Source organism: Planococcus citri, chromosome 5 (genome assembly GCF_950023065.1).
Source record: "Planococcus citri chromosome 5, ihPlaCitr1.1, whole genome shotgun sequence".
NCBI lineage: Eukaryota > Metazoa > Arthropoda > Insecta > Hemiptera > Pseudococcidae > Planococcus > Planococcus citri.
Window position 1 is genome coordinate 56,082,017 of NC_088681.1, and position 21,012 is coordinate 56,103,028.

At 33.8% G+C, this 21,012-nt stretch overlaps 1 protein-coding gene across 2 annotated transcripts in view; it reads left to right on the top strand.

The window, feature by feature from the left end:
* The window catches only part of LOC135846734 (uncharacterized), a 57,198-nt gene extending 43,579 nt beyond the window's left edge, over window positions 1-13,619 (top strand). For both annotated transcript variants that reach the window (XM_065366000.1, XM_065365999.1), the window contains 4 exons: window positions 6,380-6,575; window positions 11,840-12,077; window positions 12,629-12,895; window positions 12,991-13,619. In XM_065366000.1, the coding sequence (XP_065222072.1) occupies window positions 6,428-6,575; window positions 11,840-12,077; window positions 12,629-12,895; window positions 12,991-13,240 (903 nt within the window). In that variant the 5' untranslated portion in view covers window positions 6,380-6,427 and the 3' untranslated portion in view covers window positions 13,241-13,619. The remainder of the gene's footprint in view (window positions 1-6,379; window positions 6,576-11,839; window positions 12,078-12,628; window positions 12,896-12,990) is intronic.
* Window positions 13,620-21,012: the final 7,393 nt, after the last annotated feature.

The following is a 21,012-nucleotide window of genomic DNA, read 5'->3' on the forward strand; positions in this document are numbered from 1 at the left end:
AAGTAGATGTACTTACAATTACAACGAGGAAAAATCATCACCGATGGGTGAGGGAAAGGAGGATATGTTAATCAATACAAACCAGTTAATTTTAACAACTCGTGTCCATCGTTATAAGTAAGTATCGACTTGTACTTTACCTCAAACCAAAGAGGAGGTGTAAAAATGTAATTTGTGTTATAAAACGACTAAAAAGTTGAAAAATTTAACGATGCGAATTCTTTCATTATTTTTCATTATGAAAAAAATAAATAAATGAAGTTTTTTCTGAGCCGATATAATAATATAAACTTGTTCTTGACCTGGACTTCGGTGCATATAGAGGTACGCAAACCAGTTTTAAATGAAAAAAAACGATTATGTAAGAGTACACACATTCGTGTAGTTGTTCTAAATTTAGTGATTTTTTTTGCTCCATTGACAATGATAACTGAGAGTGTAAATTAAAAAGTTTGGCCTTAATTTAAATATATCTACCTATACCTTCGAATTTAATCTACGTTTAATGGGAGGTTTACTCGTGTTCGTTGAGTTACCCATACCCACATGCCACAATTAATCGAAACGATTCCGTTTCGTGCAATTATTTATTCCTTGGATGTGTAGTCGAGTCGTCGCGAAAATATTTTTGTAGGTTTTACTGATACATCGAATCGAACATTACGTATATTTCTAAATCGAATAGGTGCTGAACAGAACATATTGTGTAAACAATGGCAAAAATAAAACCATTAATTACAATTTCGATTGATACTGTTTCCCTCACATGTGATTTTTCTTTGAACTATACCTATAGGTAGGTGATTCATCTATTCGATGGCCTCGTGAGTGAAAAAAAAGTGAAACTTCTGGTGTAAAAAAGCCGCAATGAAATTCAACTTGTAGGCTATACGAGTATATACTCATCAGTGTATTTGGACCTGACCGCAGATCTTCAGATGAAATCGAAATCGAAATTGAAATCTGCTTGTGTAAAACGTGTAGTTACTCGTACATTTGTATCATTTGTAATGCTCGTCCGAGTCTGACTATTTCATTCATTGAAATAGAGACCGATAAACAGAGGTGTTTGAAGAAGACGAAGGCGTGTTGTATAAATATACATTGTTTGTATTGAAGCATTAAGCATTATAAACGTATAGGGCATAGGTAGGTTATGGAAGGCGAAACTATATTGCGAAATATCCACCACGATACACGTTTTAATGCTCGTTGTGTAATCCATCCAGCGCGCGGACGGAACTCGTCTTGGTTTATGGAATCGGTTTATTTCGTGTATTTAATGGGTTCCGAGATCGATTTCGTTAATGGTGTTTTGAATTGTTAAGAAAAAAAAAGTGAGATTGATGAAGATTTCATTGGCTTTTTACGATTTATGGTGTGTGAATTTCTTAATCGTATCTGACAACAAACCTTTTGAACTGACATTCTCCGATTTGAATGAAACCATAAGTTGAATTGAAAAAGCATTAATGAAAACCTTCGAAACCAAAATTTCAAATGCTGAAGTTCATTTTTGGATTTTTGGCGAATTTTTGGAAAATGTATTAATTATAATAAAACTGTTTCAAGTGCATTTTTTAAACTTTTAGGTATAGACCAAATTTCTTTGAGCAAAGCAAACCAATGTGACTAATTTTTTCGATTCAACTCCCAAACGTTAACACTACAGTTTGGAGCCATTTTGGAGTCTCCAGCGATTTTTCGAGTTTCTCCATAAATTTCAAATCGCTCTGGTGAGGTCAAAATGAACTTTGGAGAGGATAACTTTGGTCGATGCTTTTTGAGCACCCTTTCAACAGTTTTTTGTGGTTATCGAGAATTGCAGAAGTGCCAGTTGAAAGATGAATTTTTGAACAATTTGTTGGTAAATTCCAAAAAAAATGTACGAAAAATCAAATTTAAAAAAAAGTGGTTTTTTGACACGATATTGTCTGGCGACTCTGGCGTGTCTACACAATTACCCGAACTTGACAGACAATATTTCAAATTGAAATTTCTTCAAAAATTTAAAATGCTTCGGAGGCTTAGAAAAATTCAAATTGCGATTATTTTCCAGTCAATGATCATCCGTTCTATGATTTAATCCCACTTTATTTTTAATTTCTTTGATGTACTTACTCGTAATTTATTCGTTACGTAGTAGGTACGTACCTATCGTCACAATTCTGAAATTTTGAGGAAATTATGTTTTATTCATGGTTTTTTGATGGAATGTTGAATGAACGATAAAAAATAATTAAATATCAATTACCTGCCGTCTAATTACTTAATTCCTTCCGGAGCAAAATAAAAACGGAAAAAGTCTGATTTCAATGAATAAAATAATTAACTCACAGAAATGAAAATTAACGATTATCTAATAAACATTTCCATTTACGAGACAAGAAGACCATTACTTCTTGTTGTCGAGATGCTTATTAAGTTTCAGAATTTAACTAACGTCTCCCTTACCCTTTAACAAACAAAAAAACCCTTATATTCACATTGAGGAAGTCTTTCTTTCTGTTAGGAAGCGATTTTCGAAATATTTTTGTATCTGTTTTAGAGGGTCACTCGCGCCTTAGAACAAAATTTTGAATTGCTGGAGTTCATTTTTTATTTATTGGCGAATTTTTGAAAATGACTGATTATTAATTTATCATTTAAAAAAAGGAATATTGAAATAAAAATAAAATAATTGCCTCTCCTTTGAAAAGTCAAATTTGGGCAAAAATGAGAAAAAATCAAAATGTCAGCAAATTGACCTAGAAAGCTCAAAGTTTGTTTAAATTCTATTTTCGACATTCCAAGTCGATGGGTAACCGTTAAAAATCGTTTTGGAGCCTCCAGCGAATTTTCATGGTTTCTCCAGTTTTCGAAAAAACGTTGTACTCGTAAATAGGGTGAAAATGAAATTTAGCTCCTATAAACTCGGATGTGATATATTTGAGACCCTTTCGATCGATTTAGGCATGTATTATCGAAATCTATTCGTGTAGGTTCAAACCCAGCATTTTCTCCAGTGATTATTTTTGAGAAAAAATTTCAAAAAATCGTCTTTATTCGCGAAAACTGGAGGGGAAAAAACTGAAATTCGGTTTAAGTATACTATATTTTTGAACTGTCAAGTCGATTGGTGATGGTTTCAAACTCATTTCGTGCTTCTAGCGGATTTTGATTTTTCCAATTCTTCGAAAATAATCACCAGTAAAAATTTTGGATTTGAACAAGTCCAAAAATTTTTTGAAAATATGAGCCTTAATTGCTCGAATGGGCAACAAAGTAGTGACTCTGAGTTAATTGGTGCTGAATTTCATTTTCACCCTATTTACAGCGTTTTTTTTTGGAAAACTGGAGAAACCGCGAAAATCCGCTGAAGACTCCAGAATGGTCCGAAGCCGTCGCCAATCGACTCAGCATGTCAAAAATAGGGTACGAACCGAGTTTCAGCTTTCTAGATCAATTTGCTAACATTTCGTTTTTTTTTCTAATATTTTAACTCAAATTTGAATTTACAAAAATTCGCCAAAAATGTAAAAATGAATTTCAGCATCTGAAATTTGAACTGGTGGTATAGTTTGGAGTCTTCTTTCGATTCACCTTTGTCCTGTTCAAAATTTTTGTGCTGGTTGGGATACTTCTCTTATGAGTGGTTGGAAAATTTGCAGATCGCTTATTTTGGTGTAGGTTTTGTGTTTTGAAAACATTGGTGCCAGAATTTTTAATCTCAAAAAAATGAGAAAAATGACTAGGGAAGCTCATACAATTTTTTTGAGTTTTTGGAATAGGCAATTTTCACCAAAAATTGGCATCACTGTATTCTAAATTATTCCTCTAATTTTTTATAAAGAGTATGGTTTGAAACCCCCATAACCAAAATTTCAGTTACCTTCTTGTTATTTTTGAAAATCCGAAAACTGTTATGATTTTCTGAAATACCTGAAGTCAATCTCAAGTTTGTTGGTAATTACATTGACTCCTCCAAAACTAATAATTGTAGCAGTTTTGGTTATCCAGAATACGTGGAAATTGACTTTGATGGCAAAAAATCAAGTAAGTACTTTGAAAAAAATAGAATCCTAAAAATCGTCATATTTTAAAATTTGTCAAAAATAAAAAAATTTATTTGAACAGCTGAAATTTTTATTTTGGGGTTTCACATCATAAGTATTCTTTCCAATTATGATTAAAAAAAACAGGTTTTTGGAATTTATTCAAAAAAACTAGACTTCCTGTAAATTTTGGCAAAAAACATGCTTTTTTGACATTTTTAAACAAAAAATTAAATTTTTCAACAGTTCTGCCAGTTTTTACAAATGATAAAATTCTTTTGTATTTTTGGCAAAAAAGTTTGATTTTTTGGTAATTTAAAAAAAAAAAATTTCTACAATTTTTACAAAAAAAACAAAGCATAGCAAAAAAGTTTTTTTCTGAAATTTTGTCAAAAAACAAGGCTTTTTGGAAATATTAATAAGATTAAAGGTACCTATTATCAACCCCCTAGTTTATTTTTTGAATTTCTCGGAGCCAAATTGAGCTGGAAATGTCGGTGATGGCTTAAAAGATAGCTTGAAATGTCTTGTCTATACTTCAACATCCCAAAGCCCCAAGGCCCGAGACCCAACATTTTCATTCACTATCTTTTTTTACATTTTCCGAAAAAGTTCAAAAATTCAACTACAAAAAAAAGTGACCCAAATATCGACCCATTAAAAAACATGTTAAAAATGAGTAAAACAAACACCAAAATCAAAGTCCAAAGGCGTTTAAACAAATATTTATTACCATACTTAATACCTGGATATAAAGTATTTAGAGCGTTTTTACAAATTATGAAAATTAGTCACTCACCAAAAAAAAGTGACCCCCATATCAACCCCCTCAAAAAACGTATTGAAATTTAAAAATGAGTTAAAAAAACACCAAAATGAAAGTCTGAAGGCGTTAAAACAGATATTTATTACTGGACATATCAATATAAAAGTACCTTTTAGAACATTTTACTGGAAAGTTCGGCCCATTTCTTACGATTATGGTTTATCTTTTGGCATTTCGTAGCAAAAAACAAAGTTTTGAAATTGCCAAAACAATGGGGGAGTCGAATTTAGGGCACTTCATAAAAGTAACTTTGATCAGAAATTTGAAAACTCACCGTTGAAATTATCCAAAAACTAATTAGCACTGTAAGTTTCCCTTTCCCAAATTCCTTTCGTCCTAAAATTCGCAATTTTTCATATTTCGTGCGAAATCTGGCAAAAAAATCAACTTCAGCGACATAATCGCGTAAAGAACACATTTCAGGCCAATTCAGGAAACCATATATAATGTGTATTAAATACATCTTGCTCCAATCTGTGGTATCATTTGATCTGAATGAAATCTCAATCGAGGGTTATACAAAAGTACCTATGGGCATATCCTGTACACTCGTCACCATCATCTGTAAAATTAACACCGGTCGGCGAGTTGAAATTATACACAACTGCAGACGTATAAGTGATGTGTTCATCATCAAAGAACAATTGCTCAGGTTATATACCTTCTTACTCGTATAACGTAGCAAAGCACTTAACAGACACAGTAACCCGAATGATTCCAACACGCGTAATAATGTAGGCTTCATAATGATCAACAAAGTATAATCCTTGCAGGTATACATAAAAAAGAAGAAAAAAAAAACTACAACGTATACCATATCTCTAAATGACATGACAGCCGACAGGCGCAAAATCACGTCACAATGGTGGCATTTAGCAGCCTATCTGTTTTATACTCGTACTCGTATATATACGTTCATCTCGTGTTAAAATGATTTATACGTAAAGATTCATCTTTCATCGGTGAAAAATTATGCAAAGATGTTACGCTTGATATCTCTTTAGCATAATTACCTGGTCCAACTGTTCATCATCATCATAACCTGGAAACAAAATAATATACAGTCGCAGTCGCGAATAAAAAAGTAAATAGAGTATTATCAAAACAGGAAGACTTGGCGCGCTAACAATTAAAATGAAACGTTTATAGAAGAAAAATGGCATGGCGACGATGAAGCACAGGAAACATACTTTCTAATCGTAGCCTATCTATAATAAGTATACAGAAACTCTGGCGTGCTTTCTGTTTTTATATAGGTACCTATAATGCAACGCTCAGTTGAGTTAGAAATGTTCAAAAATTATTACTTGTTTATCATTCGTTTTACCTACCTAATTGATCTATCCGTGGTACTTGCCATTAAAAGCTATAGGTACCTATTCGAACACGAGTGTAAATTACCTTCTATTTTTTTCGTCGTAATTTTATGTACCTACGTAAGATGATAAAAAAAATTCTAAACGAACATAATTATACAATTAATAGATTACTTACTGTAAACTTGTTACGTGTGTTTCAGAAAATGAACGACGAAAGGAGTATTTGAACAGAGGTCGTTTCCTAAGCAATGGTAAAACGTCTAAGTAAAAATCACTACTTGGCAACACCCGGTGATCCTTCTTTCAATAACTCAAATGGAATTAGTAGACATTCGTTGATAAATACCGAATACCATCATCATCGATTAGCAAACCATAGAGGATATTCTACTGATGGTTGGTAATACCTTACGTACTACGTACCTAGTAATTTGATACACCTATATGCTTGATTTTCATCTTTAACTCGACGTACCTATGCATATCCTCATCTTCTCGAATCGCTTCGATCATGATCTAGCATCATCATCTCTGTACCAAACCCATCCCATACGTATCAATTTAAGATGCTGACGATGTGAAAATTTCTCTCTCGTGGAAAGAAAAAGTTTAGGATCACGATGAATGAGGAATAGTGATGTACTTATACCATATACCTTAGAGGATACTAAGTTTACTGCATTCTTAATTGATGCAGCTAGTTCATCTAATGCGTGAACTATGAATAATTATCAACTTTCTTATTAAAATAATCTTATATACGAGGTTTTCTACGAGTATATTATAGGAGTGTGTGTGGTGAGTTCATGGAGTATGTTTTGCATGAAATTATCTCTACATAGAGATATAAATGGTGAGGTGTGGTGGACCGTCGACGACGGTGCTGCTGGAGTAGATATAGAGGTAGGTATACTGGAGTATATGTTGTGCTGGAGGATATACCGTTAACGCGATATTGCGCTATCAGCGATGAAAACCTCGTAATAATACATAAATTGCCTCTCTTTATTTTCAGATCGTTATCGCCTTCGTAGGTAAATTTACCCAGTACTTGGATAGGTAGGTATTATACGTTTAGGAAAAATTTCACATTTTAATAATCGCTCGTTATGGTGTTTGGTCATCGCGCGTAGATACTTACAGTTGTAGGTAGAGGTATGTGTAGCGGAACTGTGCAAAAGCGAGAAGCAGATTGGTAGATTTTGGTGTAGATTTAGTGTATTTCGATGATGGTGAGATCGAGTGAAGGAAATGAGTTGTGAGAGAGCGTTTTTTTTTTGGAAGGTGTGAGATTTTACAGATGGGATATAAAATTTAAGCTTCAGATTCCCAAACATGGATTTTTCAAATTTATTAATTTTTTGAAAATCCAAAACTGGGGATTTTATTATTTTTTGAAACGTTTCTTATTTTTTAGTAAAAGTGATAAAAATCAGTTCTGAAGCTATCATCGATTTCTCCAAACCAACTGCTAAGTTTTCCAGCCCATCTGGAGCCTCCAGCAAGATTTTCAATTTTTCCAGAATTATTTAATTTCTATCCAGAAGGTGCGAAAATTAATTTAGGTAACTAGAAATCCAGTTTTGGCCTATTTTTGGCATTTTATCATCTTAACAAGTTTATTTGCGATAACTTGATAATTGAACTGACAATACGAACAAGGTATACGTACTTCATCAAAAATTGCTGGTCAAAAAAACACTCCTGGTGTCCGTCTGGAGAATGGAAAAAAATCACCTCAGTTGTGAATAAATCCATTAAAAAAATCCAGAATATGCCAGAAAAGTCGATTTTTGGGTGCCCAAATTAATTTCCAAGACCCTCGAGGAAATTAATTTTTTTTTTTTGACAAATCGAAAATCGTGCTGGAGACACTAGAGTGGTTAAAAATATGAAATTTAGTACAGAGGAATCGATAGGTTAAAATTCTGAATCGATTTACATACATCATACTTAAAACAACTCGAAATTTCAGAAAAATGCTGTTTTTGGATTTTCAAAAATTGAGAAATCAATCTGAACTGAGCAGCTGGAATTTTGTACGAGTATATCTATGGGAGGGAGGAAGGTTCAGACCATGTTCTTTCCAAAAATCAGAGGTAGGAAGTGTGAACCTTTCGAGTGTTTCTCTTGTCAAATTTGAACGAAGATATTGGTGAATCCAAAGAGCATGTTCTGCCTCTTCTCCCTTCAACCACTGTCAAATTTTTAGGTGCTAGAGTTTACTTTTAGATTTTGCATGAATTTTTGAATCTTTTGTAAACGACAAAAAAGGATCTTAATTGAATACCAAGCGAACTTTAAATTAGGTAAGCACCAAAATTAATTTCTGGCTCTTATGGAGCAGTAGGAAAGTCCTAGAATTTCTGCCATTATTCCTGGAGAAAAAAGAAAACTCGTTGAAGGCTCAATACCATAATGGACATAGCGAAAATGAAATACCTTAAAAGATGAAGGCTCGACACCATATTTTGCTCGAGTTGATTGAACTTTTAAAAATTCTTCAATAAGTATAATTCGAGAGGAACTTCAGCGTATTAAAATTGAAAATATTCGTCAAGTTGAGAGATTTTCGATGCATTATTTGTGTCAGTTCAAAATGATTACCTTATTGTGATCGGGAATGGATGATAAAATGGATCATTTTTGGATCCTCCACCCCATTAAAAAAATTAAAGGTATCATTGGTAGCCAAATGGGCTCAAACATTCGAGCAAACTTGCCGAAAATTCCAATATTTTTACTCTTCTGAGGGACTTGAATCCACGAAAACCTTTAAAAAAATGCTAAAATATTGTTCAGATTATTACGTTTTTAGTTTTTAAAAATTTCAAGAATTATATTTGAGTTCGAACAAGTAGGTACCTATACTCGATTTTTTTTCAAATGTAAAATGTACCTATCAAAAATTATCTGGTTTTCCAATTTTTGAAAAATGGGGGGGGGGTCTTTGCCTACATGAACGTTGAAGATCTAAAATTTTGGCTCATTCACGAGCATAATATCTGATCAAAAATAAGAGTTTCACTTTTTTGAAATTAGTAAAAAAAACATCGAATTGAACTGAGAAAAATCACCAGAGAATTCAAAAAATCTAAGATAAAATTTCATGTGACAAGTGAATTATAGTAAATTTTTAAAAATTCAGATTTGATTCATTTCCTTTGAAAATAAGTAATCAAAATTTGATTAATTTGAGGTAGTTGATCTCTCAAATCAACTGTTTGGAGTTTCAAACCATTTTTGAAGTCTCCTGTAAAGTTCCAGTTACTTTTTGCATGAATTATAATGGCTTTTTAATTGCTCAAAATATACCCTACGATTTTAAATTAAATTGCAGAAATAATACCTACTGCTACTCTTCTAGTTGGCTCAAAAGTGGTTGCAATTGATTTGAAATTTCTTGAAACTTTGGTTTTGAAACGTGAGTGAGATGATGTTTCATTGAGCCAAATTTCAGCCCAACCAAAGTTGATGGATTGATCAAGTTTCTCAAAAATTGATTATTTTTGATGGAGAGTTTTAAAAAATGGGAGCTAAGGGGACCATTTGCCACGAGTTCTGATTTCTTCGGAGCCCAAAAATCAGCACAGGTGTCCAACTCTCAAAATTCATTGAAAAATTACAATTTAAAAAAAATACACAATCTGAATAAAATTGATTTAAGAAATTGAGTAGACTTCTTTTTAAAGTTTGTAAATTCCCTACATATTCAATCATTTTTTCGCGTTTTGAGTTTCTATGGAAGGGAGAAAAGGTTAAAATAGACATTATAGTTCCAAATCTACTCGTATTTTCGCTTTCGAGATTTTTCATAAATAATTTCGAAATTCTCAAGCAATTTTTTAGACGGTGAGCTATAAATTCTAAAATTTGGTTTACTCCCTATTTTCTTGATCTCACGAGTAGATTGGGAGCAGTTGAGAGCAGTTTTCGAGCTTTCAAGAAAAAGCCCAAATAAAATTTAGCACCCGAAAACTCAGATTTTGTAATTGTTCTTGTGACCCCTTCGATCAACTTGGGCATGTTTGATGAAAATCACATTTCACTTTAAAATTACCTAACTCGTTAGAATGGTATTTTTTTCAATTGCTTTTTAGACAGTTTAAAAATTTGTTGCAGATTTTAGAACGATTCGAAATACAAAAAATTCAAGAGAGAATTATTGCTGATCAATATTTTCAAAAATACCCTTCTGATGAAAAATATTAAAAAAATTGTTTGTATGTACCTATTTGGAATTTTGTCAGATTTTTTTTCTTCAACTGAGGTTAGAAGGAAATTGATAAGAGAACCCCAAAATACATCATCAGTCAAAATTTCAGATGCTGAAATTTATTTTTCGACTTTTGGAAATTTTTGAAAATTCTTCGTTTTAAAAAATATGGAGAAAAATCGAAATTTTATCAAATTGACCTAGAAAGTTGAAATTAGGTTTCAAACCTCTTAACCATGTTTCCCAACTCTCGAGTCAATTGGTGATGGTTTTGAACAGTTATGGAACCCTCATGGAAGTTTTCGGATTCTGTTGATTTTGAAAAAAAAATCCTTGTGGGTCGGTCATTCAATCGATTTAGGCACATGAAATTTCGAAATCTCTTGATGCTGGTTTAAAACCAAATTTTCTCCAGCAATTATTTTTGAAAAAAAAATGAAAAAATCAAAAGCGTTTTTTTTTTTTTATAAAAACCCAAGAATTTGAAAATCCTTCGAAGGCTCCAGAACGGTGCGAAACCATCACCAATCAACTCGAAGGAGAAAAGGAGGAGGAGGGTCGAAAACAGGGTACGAATCAAATTTCAACTTTCTAAATGGTAAAATTCAGATGTTTCCCATTTTTGACCCAAATTTGAATTTTTTTTAATCCGAAAAAATCGAGAAATGAATTTCAGTGCCTGCAATGTTGACTGAAGGTTTATTTTGAGATCCTCTCATTTTGACCCAAAATTTGAATTTTCAAAAATCCGAAAAAATCGAAAAATGAATTTCAATATCTGAAATTTTGACTGGTGGTGTGTTTTGGGGTGCTCTCATTTTTAACCCAAATTTGAATTTTCAAAAATTCGAAAAAAAATCAAAAAATGAATTTCAGTATTTACTTGAAATTTTGACTTTTAAAGTATTTAGGGGTCCTCTATATGGAATCCCTTTGAAAATCATGAAATGAAACATAAATTGTTTATGACTTTAGGAGAGAGGTTTCATTTCTATCATGGCCACCAAATTTAATTCATTTCATCTCTACAGTTTTTGGGGATTCTAAAAGTTTTGAAATTCTGAAACTACAAAAATGCTGGGAGAGGGGAAACAACAATTGATTTTGTACAAATATTATGTCTCTAGGAGCTTATTAGTAGGCAGGTAGGTAGGTAATAGAAGTACATACTTGACGAGTTGAACCAGTGTCAAAACTCTACGAATTTCTGGCATCAATTTCACAATTTCGATTCATTCATCTCAGCATCGTGAATATCTGTCTCCATCTGCCAATCTTTCTCCATTAATCAATCATACGTACAATTTGCATATCAATAAAAGTCTAGATATCGTGAACTTTACGAAATCTGTCCTTCTACTTTCCTCATCACTATACACGTCTTGAGCAATACTCACCTTGATAAGTAGTAAAAATACCTGCTATAATTTTTTCTGTTTTACAGGTGAAGACAGTCGTGCTCCTTCAGATCGAACCATGTCCGAATACATGATTGCCAACGAACGAGCAACTGCCTCGACTCTAACTACTCCTTCGAGGAAACATCGCAGCACCAATACTCGAAGATCGCGAAGTCAAGAAAGGCCACCCAGGGCGCATTCTGTGGCCAGTACCAGACATTATGACGAAGGATCGGATATTTACATTACGACAGCGGCTTATAGGCCGCCTTCTGAAATCAGGTAGGATGATTATGGCGAATTACCTCGAGTTAAATCACAATATTATAGTACCTGGTAGTTTGCTTATATACCTACGACTTACGAGTACAATGATCGAGTTTCGAGCTTTACATAAGTATATGTATAGGTAGCTTCCCTTTTCCTCGATGTAATTAATGTTCTACTTGATGAGCTATTAATTCACCGGTTACTGATTAGAGGGCTACTGTCTTAAACTACAAAATAGAGAAAGAGTCTATAGTGTAAGTAACACGGTCACTGTGTTAATAAAATTCCTCCTTGTATACGCCGAAATTTCCCACATGGCAAATAATAGTACAATTGTGTATTAGGAGGTTTTTTTTTAGTAGTCTGTCTGTTGTACGAGAATAAAATAGCTTTATCTCAACGTAGGTAGGTAATATATAAGTAGGCCTACTAAAACGTAAACGCGTACAAATAAAATGTAAATTTAATGTACATAATTTACTCGTGTATACCTACCTACTACTAGTACGTCTACGTACGTCTATATAACCTATAATAATAATATAACTGTTATGAAATTACAGTCGTGGATCACGATATAGTCATCATAGCCGACCGGCGAGCAACTACTCGTATAGAAGTGGTCCACCAGCTCCATCTGAGATATCCACAGTCAAGACGAAAATTACGAGAAGACCTGGCATGACGATCGAAACTATGTCAGCTCCTAATCCATTTTGTCCAAATACTAAAGGCATATGCTGCCTTATGCTTTTATTAAATTTAGGTTTAATTTTGGTTACACTAGGGTTCGTTATAGTGATACAGTTCTTCGAACCTTTATTCGTTTGGTAAGTCTCCCTGTCAAGCCCTCCAACTTATATTATGTATTTGTGAGATCCTATATTTTTATTCTTGAATCTAACGATTTGAATTAATTTCGCAGGATTTTAGGAATAGTCTTCCTGATATTTGGATTCTTGACCTTAATGGGTAGTTTAATATATTGCGTGTACATTTGTCGTGACGTAAAAACTCCTAAACAAGTCGCCATGCAAGATCACTACTGGACCCATCACTGGCAAAAGAGTTTTGGTACAACTCCCGAAATACATTATAAGCCAGAGAAATATCCACCCTCTGAACACGATCGATACAGCGATAGATATTCGGATCATCACAGAAATCGTTATTAATGTTCTTATATTTTGTATTTTTTTTCCATTTTTTTTCCTTTTCAAAGAAAGTATAATAATTGAGCATTGTGAAGCACACTCGATCCATAAGTATATTGAATTTTGTTGCTGAATTAAGACTACTACGAGTATTAATTTTTTATGTAAGTAATACTTAAGTATGCGACATTTTAATTCAATTTTTTTCTATATTTACGTTTAACGTTTCATGCAAAAACAATTTTTTCTCTATCTAGTCCAAACACAATGAATTTATAATTTCAATGCCAATTATTTTTTTTGTACATTTATTTATTCGAGTAATGTAAATAATAAGGTTGAATTAAGCATTGATTTTTTATAATTTTCGTACTAATAAAATAACGATCAAGTTTTTTAATTTTTTTAATATTTTATTTATGATTGCGTGTGTGTTGAATGCAAGGTAGTGATGTCAAAATGCGCGCATATTCATTTGGCTGCGCCCAAATTCCACAAATGGATGTTATTTGCTTGTAGGTATTTGTGATTTTCAACAAGAAAAGTTGTCCAAAAAACGGAAAAGCATGAAAAAATAGGGCAAACGCAGGACAATTTCTCATATTTTATTTAAAAGGATGGGAGAGGGGTTCAATATTATTGCAATCGATTTTTTTCACTACTTTAGAAAATATTTTGATTTCTTTTTCAATTCAAAATTTTCAAATGTTTGAATCTTTTCTTCCAAATTTATCATCATTTGAGTGAAAATTTTTAGAAATTAAAATATCCAAAATAAGGGGAAAATAAAATTGGAATTGAGGAGCTCATTGCAAAAGTAGCCCTTGTCACATGAATCTATGCAATCTCCAAAGCTCTCCCTTGAGCGTACCCAGTATCATGAATGTAAACTCTATAAAGCAATTCTCTCAGGGCTACTCAGGGTAGACCAACTTGACGGTCATTTCATCATTACAACATGATCTCCGCAGTTGGCAATAGGTGCCATCGAGTGAAAAGGGTCTAAAAGTTCATGTGACAAGGGCTACTTTTGCAATGAGCTCCTCAATTGATAAATTTTTGATTCAAAATATGAAAAAACAAGCAATTTTTTCAAAAATACCCACCTCAATATTTTCAGAAAGGGGAGCTCTCAAATTTTTGTTCCATACCTAGTTAAAAAATAGTAAAAAAGGCAATAGCAAGACAATTTCTCAAATTTTATATTTTGAATGAAAGGTGGGGAGGGGTTCGATATTATTTTCTCACTACTTCAGAAAGCATTTCGATTTTTTTTTCAATTCAAAATTTTCAGATGTTTAGATGTGGACCCTCCTTCCCACAAATATCATCACTTGGCAGAAAATTTTTAGAAATTCATATTTTCAAAAAAAAATAAAATAGGTAAGAAAGAATAAAATAAATGAGGATTGAGTACAAAAATTTGTAGGGGTTTTCCACTAATGGGGAAACCCTATTAAAATCACCTGGAATCATCTTAAGGTTTACCATTTTCTTTCAAAAATACTTGAATATTTTTCAGAAAGGAGAGTCTCAAATTTTGTTTCATGATTCAAAATATAGAAGTGATCTAGTAGGCTACACAGTGTCAAACAAGCAGGACATCATGAAAAAAAAAGAGGAAAACAGCAGAACTTTCTGAAGGACACCTTTTAAATATTTTAAACGTTGGGAATCAAATAAAACCAAAATTCACTTTACCGAGAAATCGTTATGAAATAAAGTAAAACTGGCTCAGATCATTTCATTTTCTGACTTTGGGGGAGGTGCGTTGAGTTTATAGCGTTTTTATTAGTTTATTCATCAATAGCGACCTCTGGCGTGTATTTGATATGTCGCATGATTTTTTCATCGCGCATATTTCGCGCATTTGCTCAACATTTTTGTGCGCAAATGCGGCTCATAACATCACTAATGTAAGGTGAAGTTGAAATAAATTTTTTTCAGAAATTTAAGTATAAGCTCGAGTGCTGAGATGAATATTATTGTTTATAAAATTGCAATATTGAGAGCAATTTTTTTAAAAAATTGAAAAACCAATATCAATCTAAAAAGCATGTTCCAAAACCCTTGTAACCCAGGTTTCAGGTACCACAGTCCATTTTTGGACTTTTGGTTGATTTTTGTAAATTCAAAAAATTTCAAGAAAACTGTTTCAAGGGTAGGTAATTTTTAAACTTTTTCATGAAATATGAATTTTTTGAGCAAATTGAACCGCTGTGTGAATAATTATACATGCTTCAATTCAACTCTCACGCATCAACAATAATTATTGGTTTTGGACCATTTTGGATATTTGGAGCCTCCAGCGAGTTTTTAAATTTCTCCAGAAGTTTCAAATCTTTCTGGAATAGTCAATAATGAACGCGTAGCGTTTATAATTTTTGTCAATAATTTCATATAAAAATAAGCAGTTTTGTCGATGTTTATGAAGCTTGATTAGCACAAAATATTTCGAATTCTGACTAATATTTTCAAGATTTTCAAATGATAGAACTTCTTTCAATTCCTAACGGTCTAAAAATGGGCACGAATTGTTAAAAATTCAGAATTAGATATAGCTTTCGACGCATTATTTGTAAATTCACACAGATTTGGTTCATTTTTGAAACCCAGAATTCACTTCGATCCTATCAATAGATGAATTACTGCTGTTGACGATTTTGGCGAATAATTTGAACAGTTGGCAATATAATTTTGCGCATAAAAAGATCGATTCAACATTCACCGAACACATTTTACCCTTCGGTCGCATGAAAAACACACTTTTAAAATCCACAAATCTATAAATAAATCGAGATAAATTTGCGAGCAAGTGCATTTGTGTGTATAATTATATATTTGCATTGGATTTTTTTAGATCTTTTATTACCCTAATTTACTTACAATTTGTAGAGTGTGGATGACGAATTTTTTACCTGTGACTATGGTACATAAATAATCTGTATATTTAGCCTTGTAATTCAATTTTCAATTTTTAAGGAGGGCTCCCCACTCAAGTGTATGTTTTTTAGATATTCCCCAGACTTTTTCCACCATCAAAAAAATGTTTCTTCCAGAGAGGTGAGGAACTCGAATAGCTCGTGTTTGGAACGCCAAGTTAATAAAATCGGATAATGCAGGTCTTCAGTGGTATTCTGCCTCATATACACACTGTGTTGGCTTGTTTTTGAATGTCAGTAGCGAGTGAAAACAGAATAGACTTTTTGCAGCCCGGCACTGGGCTGCAAAAAGTCCAGATGGGCCGCAAAAAGTCTGAGGTTTATCTAGTATGGGCTGCGTAGTACCACTTTTCATGTGTATATATGTATGTAGCAAATGAGACACACTTCAAAAATTACATAAATAAATTCTCGATGATTGCAAGCTTGGCATCCTCTTCATCCGCTTTGCGGCTGGAATCTTCTTCGAAGGTGCATTTTGATTAAGGTGCACCGGGGGAAGTCCAAATTCAGGGTAAGTCAGAAAAACTGCTCTAGCTCTTAGAGGCTTATATCTGCCGAAGCGCTACCCAGGGGTAACTTGAGGGTACTACCCCTACTTCATCACAGCATAAAAAATTTCGCGACCCAGTTTCATTTTACAGGCTTTTGATTGGTTCTTTTTTAGTTGCTGTTTTGAATTTGATTTCAAATTGTAACCAGTGTTTTTCAAACTGCTTTTTACCTCAGAAGAAATGATCAGTAAAAGTGATATTATAAGTGAAAGTATTCCTAAAACAATAATGTAAAACCCCAAGTATTTAATTTTTTTTAAATTTTAAATTATTCATTATTTATATCGCCTTTTCTGACTTACCCCCTAAATTAGTGCTATGGGGTAAGTCAGAAAAGTGAACATTGATAATTAGGATTCGACTTCATCGATGTGTAATATGTCGATTGATATGTTTTCGAGGCCGTAGAATCCGAATCTGGAGTTATTTTTTTGTAGGAGTGGGGGGTGAGGCGTGGGGAGGGGGGAAATTCCAAATTTTTCCTACATTATTGTGTAACATGTCGATTGATATGTTTTCGAGGTCGTAGAATCCGAATCTGCAGTTATTTTTTTTTGTAGGAGTGAAGGGTGAGGCGTGGGGAGGAGAAAATTTCAAATTTTTCACACATATTATTGTGTAATATGTCAAATAATATGTTTTCAAGGTCGTAGAATCCGAATTTAGAGTTATTTTTTTGTAGGGGTGGGGGTGGGGCGTGGGGCGTGGGGAGAGGGAATATTTCAAATTTTCCCTACATTATTGTGTAATATGTCGAATAATATGTTTTCGAGGTCGTAGAATTCGAATCCGGAGTCATTTTTTGTGGTGAAGGTGGAAGGTGAGTCGTAGGTTCGTATGGGTGGGGAATTTCAAATTTTGCCTATAAATTATAGTGTAATACGTCGATTGATGTTTTCAAGGTTGTAGAGTTCGAATCTGGAGTTGGTTTTTTGGTAGAATGAGGAAAGTAAAAAATTCCAAATTTGGTTTTTATTCATCTCAATGTTTTCTTATACCACTGATGTTCATAGTTGACAGTTTTTTATATAAAATCAGAATTCAGAACATGTTTTGAAAAAAAAAATGCTATACAATCAGGCAATATCATGTATTCTTTTCTGCAGGATGATGTCAGATGTGTATTTTGGAATGGTGTTACTATGTTTTGGGGATTTTTTGTTTTGTTTTCTCAGAAGATGGTTATTTTTTCTCCTTACATGAGTTTTTCAATTTTTTACAAATGCATTTTTGTACTCTACAATAAATTGTCAGATGAATTGTTTTTCTGAAGTTACCACAAAGACAGCGAAAATGCCACTATGGAGGAATCAATAGGCAGGAGGGAGAGATTTCTACAAATCGCCATTTTCATACACATCCGTGTTTTTGAGCGAAAGGTATTTCAAATAATTATTAGTTACCTCATTTCATTACTGTTCCAACTTCCACGGGGCACAGTAGGCCACAAACCCCCTCTCCCCAAGCGGTGATACTTGAATAGCGCTCAACCCTAAAAACTAGCTCAATATTCGAATTCTGCGACCCTGAACACATATCAATCAACATGTCTTACACAATATTATAGGCAAGATTTGAAATTTCTCCTCTCCCCTTGCCTCGTCTCCTACCCCTGCGGAAAAAAAACAGATTCGAATTATACGACCTCAAAAACATATCAATCGACATATTACACATTATATATATAGACAAAATTTGTAATTTACTCTCTCTCCCCTCGACTCACCTCCCACCCCTACAAAAAAAATACCTCCAGATTCGAATTCTACGACCTCGAGAACATATTATTCAACATATCACACAATAGTGTAGGCAAAATTTGATATATTACATTATTACATTACCTCTCCCCGCGCCTCACCACCCCACTCCTACAAAAAAAGAACTCCAGATTCGGATTCAACGACCTCGAAAATATATTATTCGACATATTACACAATAATGTTGGAAAAATTCGAAATTTTCCCTCTCCCACGCCTCACCCCCTCACTCCTACAAAAAAATAACTCCAGATTCCAGGCCTGTAGCCAGCGACAAGGCAGACAAGGCGGCGCCTTGTCTGACAAGTCCACTGGCCTAGTCCTACAAAAATCCGAAAATTTTGAGAAAAAAAATATCAAAACAGCAAACAGCGCGAATTGAATTTTCCTAAAAGTCGAGGTCTCAATTTTTGAAAATTTTCAAATTCAAAATTTTACTGTGGTGGTTGAACTCAAAACTGGTAGCTAACATTTCAGGGGTGTCGCCCCTTATTGAAAATGAAAAAACATACAAAATTGACGTTTTTAATTTTTTTTAAACAATCACTTTGAAAATTTTCGCTCTCGCTTTGCTCGAGCAGTAATTTTTTCTTCTTTCTCATACGATCATACATTATGAAGAGTTTCCAGAAAATTACCTCAAGTTTCGATTTTTCATGCCAAAGTCCAGGTTGCGACTTCTTTGGAAAAAGCCTTGATACACCATACTGTATTCAATACACAAATTTCCTCGTCATGCTTCATCTAATTGCAATAAAAATTAGCTCCAAATTTCTAAAATGCTTGAATGATGTTTTTCTTTTCGTTTTTTAATCAAATATCACTTCAGGTATTATTTTCTTCAACCCTCTCCTTCATTGCATCGGAAAATAATTATTTTATTGGAAACATTGGGAGGGCTGCAATCTTCTGAGGCGGGGGGGGGGGGTTAAAACAATATTTTTATTCAAATGCGAGAACATTACAAAAAGGTCCGCCTTGTGTGAAATTTCACTAGCCTTGTCACCCATGTCATTCTGGCTACAGGCCTGCCAGATTCGGATTCTACGACTTTGAAAACATATTATTCGACATATTGCGAATCGATCAGGGTCAAATCCTAATATCACCAATTAATTTTGTAGATTTTCTGACTTACCCCAAAGCAGGGTAAGTCAGAACAAGTTACATTTTATTCGATTGTGCGAAAGCTACTGTGACAATTGCGCCGAAATTTTTACCATAGGTTAAAAACCCTTATGGAAACCTACATACCAAATTTCAGCCATATTGGTTCATTAGTACGAGAGTAACAGCTGATCAAAGTTGAAATTGTGAAAAAACGTTCTGACTTCCCCCGGTGCACCTTACAAGTTGGTAGCATCCCTGGCCCATGCACCTATAGACACTATGTGTCCTTGATAGGCCAGATCTCACTACTACCTAGCTCCAGCTGCTTTTGGATACTTGATCATGCAGCATCACTTTCGCTTTGCTGGCGTGTCTTCACGGTTAGTCGGTTAATGCTTTGCTGGCGAAGACTGAGAATGGTCTCTCTCCCTGTCCGAGCAGTTCAGGCAGTTCACAGGGCCATTTGTCCAACATCAGGGCCTGCCTGAGCCAGTCTCGAGCTTCGTTGTGTCTAGAACACCTCCACATGATGTGACTATCTTTTCAAAAAAAAAGAAGTAAAAACATACAAAATTGGATTGAATCTGGTTCAGATGTAAGGTGAATGGCGAAGGGAGGGGGGTGGATTATTCCGAAAAGGTTTAATTTTGTAATTTTGAGATTCTGATGTTTTTAAAAAACTGAAATTTCTAAAAATATGTGACAGGCAGTCAAAAAAAATCTGTCGAGATGTTTTGATGTAGCATAAAAGTAGTGCTAGTTTTTATACTTTAAGTGAAATTCCAAATATTCCACAATTGTTCCAATTTTGTCGTTGCGTGAAAATTCTTCTTTGTGAGCTGTTGAAGTTGTCAAAAAAGTCGAGAAATGGATATGTATTTTGGCGCATTTTAAAATTCTTCCTTCGCATTGTCCAACAAAAAACTTCAGACAAAAAACATTTTGAAGTGATGAATTTTTATGGCCAATTTCCTTGTATTTGTCCTTTCATTCCTTCTGCATCTTTAAAGGGTACCCCCGGATAAGATAGGCAAAATGCCCTTAACCTCAGATTTCGATGAAACTCACAGGGTATGTTTAGTACCCCCAAAAAATAATTTTGGGCCCATAACCCGCTCCCCACCCCACCCCCCTCAGGCAGGGGGGCCAAAAAACGCGTTTTTCAGAGGAAAAATTCTGCATCAGCGAGTAATTTAGATAAATTTATTCTGTAAACGAATATAGTTAGAGGATACATGGGGGTACCTCCTTGAATTTTTTCAGAATTTTTCATCGCATGGGGGGAGAAGGAGGGACAAAAGAAAACTTTAAATCGACATTACTCCGGAACGAAAAAACATACCAAAACGATTTTTTCGTCAAATATGTATTTTTAGGTCTACTTTCTATAGGAATCATCACCCGGCCATTTGGAGTGGTGGGTCAAG